This window comes from Gekko japonicus, unplaced genomic scaffold, assembly GCF_001447785.1.
Source record: "Gekko japonicus isolate JY-2015 unplaced genomic scaffold, Gekko_japonicus_V1.1 scaffold1380, whole genome shotgun sequence".
NCBI classification, from domain to species: Eukaryota; Metazoa; Chordata; class Lepidosauria; order Squamata; family Gekkonidae; genus Gekko; species Gekko japonicus.
The window spans coordinates 295,762-299,276 of NW_015174316.1; the positions used below are offsets into that span (position 1 = coordinate 295,762).

General features: G+C 48.5%; 1 protein-coding gene across 1 annotated transcript in view; it reads left to right on the top strand.

Moving 5' to 3' along the window:
- LOC107121284 (calcium-binding protein 2-like) overlaps positions 1-2,616 on the top strand; it is a 21,129-nt gene extending 18,513 nt beyond the window's left edge. Inside the window, exon 6 of the mRNA XM_015424177.1 lies at positions 2,285-2,616. Coding sequence (XP_015279663.1) covers positions 2,285-2,313 — 29 coding nt within the window. The 3' untranslated portion in view covers positions 2,314-2,616. The remainder of the gene's footprint in view (positions 1-2,284) is intronic.
- The last annotated feature ends 899 nt before the right edge of the window (positions 2,617-3,515 follow it).

The window sequence follows — 3,515 nt, forward strand, 5'->3', positions numbered from 1 at the left end:
GGGAATCACTGTATTCCACTGATTTTCCTCATCCCACCAAGTTTCTGAAATACCCACAATGTCTATTTTTCCCTCCAACACCAAGCACTCCAACTCCCCGATTTTACCTCGGACACTTCTAGCATTTGTATAGAAATAGCTGTAATTTCTCATACAAGTTAAGCCTGCAACCTTCCTCTTGCTATCTCAAGACCTTGTCAGGCAGTCCATGTCACTAGCCATGGTCTCAGTGGACAATTTCAATCCACCTCCCTGTAGAAAAGCAACAGGTACCCCCTCATCTCTCTGAGATGAGCCAACCCGAATCAGAGACTTTTCATCTCCTGTCGGCTTTCCCCCAATATTCAGTTTAAAAACTGCTCTGCCACCTTTTTGATTTTAAGTGCCAGCAGCCTGGTTCCTTCTCGGGACAAGTGGAGACCATCTCGCCTGTACAGCTCCCTCATTCCAAAAAGCATCCCAGTGCCTAACAAACTTGAACCCTTTCCCCCCTACACCATCGTCTCATCCACGCATTGAGAATCCTGATCTGTGCCTGTCTCTCCAGCCCTGTGTGTGGAACAGGTAGCACTTCTGAGAAAGCTACCTTGGAGGTCCTGGACCTAAGTTTCCTGCCTAGCAGCCTAAATTTCTCCTCGAGGACCTCACGACTGCATTTCCCCACATCATTGGTGGCGACATGCACCATGACCACTGGCTCCTCCCCAGCACTATCTACCAGCCTATCTAAAACACGTGTAATGTCCACTACCTTTGCACCAGGCAGGCAAGTCACCATACGGTCAGTACGCAGGTTCGCCACCCAGCTGTCTACCTGCCTAAGTATTGAATCACCCACTACCAAGAGCCCCCCTCCCACCCTGCCCAGGGATGGTTCCTTGGTGCGAAAGGATACCCGCTCACCAGCTGGGGAAGAGGTCCCTTCTAAGGGCACATTCCCCTTATCCTCAGCACGGTGCCCTGTTTCCCCTTGACCGTCATGCTCCCTGACAGTGGCGGGGCTGCCGGATCCAGAGTGGGACATATCTATCAAGTCCCCGAGAGTCTTTTCTGTGTGTCTAACTGACTGTCTCTGCTTCCCCAGGTCAGCCACCTTGGCCTCAAGGGAGCAAACACGTTCCCTGAGAACCAGGAGCTCCTTGCACCGAGCACACACCCAAGACTTCTGTCCAGTGGGCGGATAGTCATACATGTGATACTCCGTGCAAAACACTGGATAGCCCCCAACCCCCTGCTAGCATTCTGGCTTCATAATTTTTTTTAAATAAGTAAATGTAATCCCCCTTTTAAAACCCTTTGTCTTTATATGGTTTTTCTTGTCAAAGTCAACTTACCTTACGGGGAAGACAAAGAGCCTAGAGCCTTGGGTTTCTGGCTCTTCTTGGGCTTCTTACAGAGCCACAGGCAAAGAGCCCTTTAGCTCGCCCTTCGGCTCGTGCCTCTGGCAAGGTGCTTTCTTAAATACTGAATTAAAGTCAATCACAGTCAAACAGTGCCCCTTCCTCTCCCTCCTTCCTAGATGGGAGCACATCCGGCCTGCACTGAAGGCACTGTACTGGCTGCCAATAGCATACTGAGTCCGCTTCAAGGTGCTGGTACTCTCCTTTAAAGCCCTATATGGCCAGGGTCCGACATACCTGAGGGACTACCTTTTCCCATATGTACCCCAGAGAGCACCACGGTCGGGGTCACAACATCAATTAACTATTCCAGGCCCTAAGGATGCCACCAGGGCCAGGGCCTTTTCAGTGGTGGCTCCATCCTGGTGGAATGAACTCCCGGGAAAGATCAGGGCCATGCAGGATCTTTTACAGTTCCGCGGGGCCTGCAAGATGGAGCTCTTCCACCAGGCTTTCAATTAGGAGCCGCCACTACTACCACCAACATCTGTGGTAAAGGGCTGGCCCCAGCTTGGAGATCGAGCCATATCATCGTGTGATGCCGGAAGATCACTGAATCGGAAATTTGCTTATTACATCATATAGCCCGCCATCTTAATTGATGAAGGAGTGATTATTACTGTGAGCACTTTGATTATTTGATTGTTTTAAAATGTTTTAAATGTTTTATGTGGATTTTAAGATACTTTGTACCGATTAATGGGAGCCACCCTGAGCCTGTTCGCGAGGAGGGCGGGATACAAATGGAACGACTAAATAAATAAAAATAAATAAATACTGTTGACCAGTCTGCTGGTATGTGAAGAAGAAGGCTGTGGAGGTTCTGTGAAACATCATATGAATTTCATTTTCAGTACTGATTCTCTTTTCTCCACCTTTTCCAGAGTTCGTGATGATGCTGTCATCTCGGTAATAATATTTGGTGGAAAGGGACTGTCTCTTGCCTCCCATCCTTACTGTCTTTGCTTAAGCAGCTGGAAGGAGTCAGTTGCCCTTTGATGGACCTTCATCTCCTGGCATTACCCACAGAAAGCTGACGTCTTTCCCTCTGTCTTGGGTCCTTCACAGGCTTCATGAAAACCATGCATATCAAGCTCTATATTGAACTCAACCTCACTGAGCAGGGTATCTCAGGGGCACCTGCCATCTACGTCCAAATTGAGCTATCCTGCTTGAGGCAAGTTGGCTAGGCCAGAGCTAGATAACTCATCTCACAGTTCCCTCTATCTACAAGAAGCACTCAGTAGCCAATACAGCTGGGTAAGGAAAAGTCTTGCCAGGTGTTGAGATCTATGAGCAGGGGTGATTATCCTGTATTCAGACTTTATGCACAATCTTAGCTTCATTCCTGACATCAGAACTGCTGGAGATTGCCACTAGAGTGTCCAGTAGTCACGGTGAAAGTTAATCTTTCATTTCTATCAGGGGTGCCCACGTCTGGCTGAACTGAGTGGCAAATGCACGTCTACCTGGGGCAAAACTGCAAAACCAAAGAAAGGTGTCCGTGCAGAGGCAGGCAGATGGAATCACAGGAAGGACTCTGGCTCCTACTCACTAGGCTACAAATATTGGTAGATGTAAGGACATGTGTTCTGTTCGGTTAATTCTGTTACATAAAAGTTAGACCAAGTGGTGATGAGCAGGCAAAGCCACCCTGTCCAGAAAGCAAACAGGAGAGTTTTCTCTGGACAACGCTTTGCTAAGAGTCCCCACTATTGCTACAGTCTGGTAAGTGCTCCCCAGGAACTACATCGTTGAAGCCCAGACCTGGACATGTTTGAGTAATGGTTCAAATCTTACCACCTGCTGTGCTGAGAGTTAGCAGGACTCTGCACAATAGCATAAGGGCAGAGAATCTGCTTAGTAAGCAGGAGGTCCCAGCTTCGCTCTTTGGCATCTGCAGTTACTGCCTCACAAGTAGCAGAGTTTGGGAAAACCTCAGTCTCAAATCACCAGCCGGAGTAGAGAACATGGGGTCTGGATTTGGTGGGCCCACAGTAGAGGGAAGTGTCATATGTAGGGCCTTGGAGAAAGGAGCACCACATGCAGACATAATTCACTTCGTTCCTTTTCTTCTCACCATTCAGAAAATACGCTGTTGAAGGCTTTCACGGC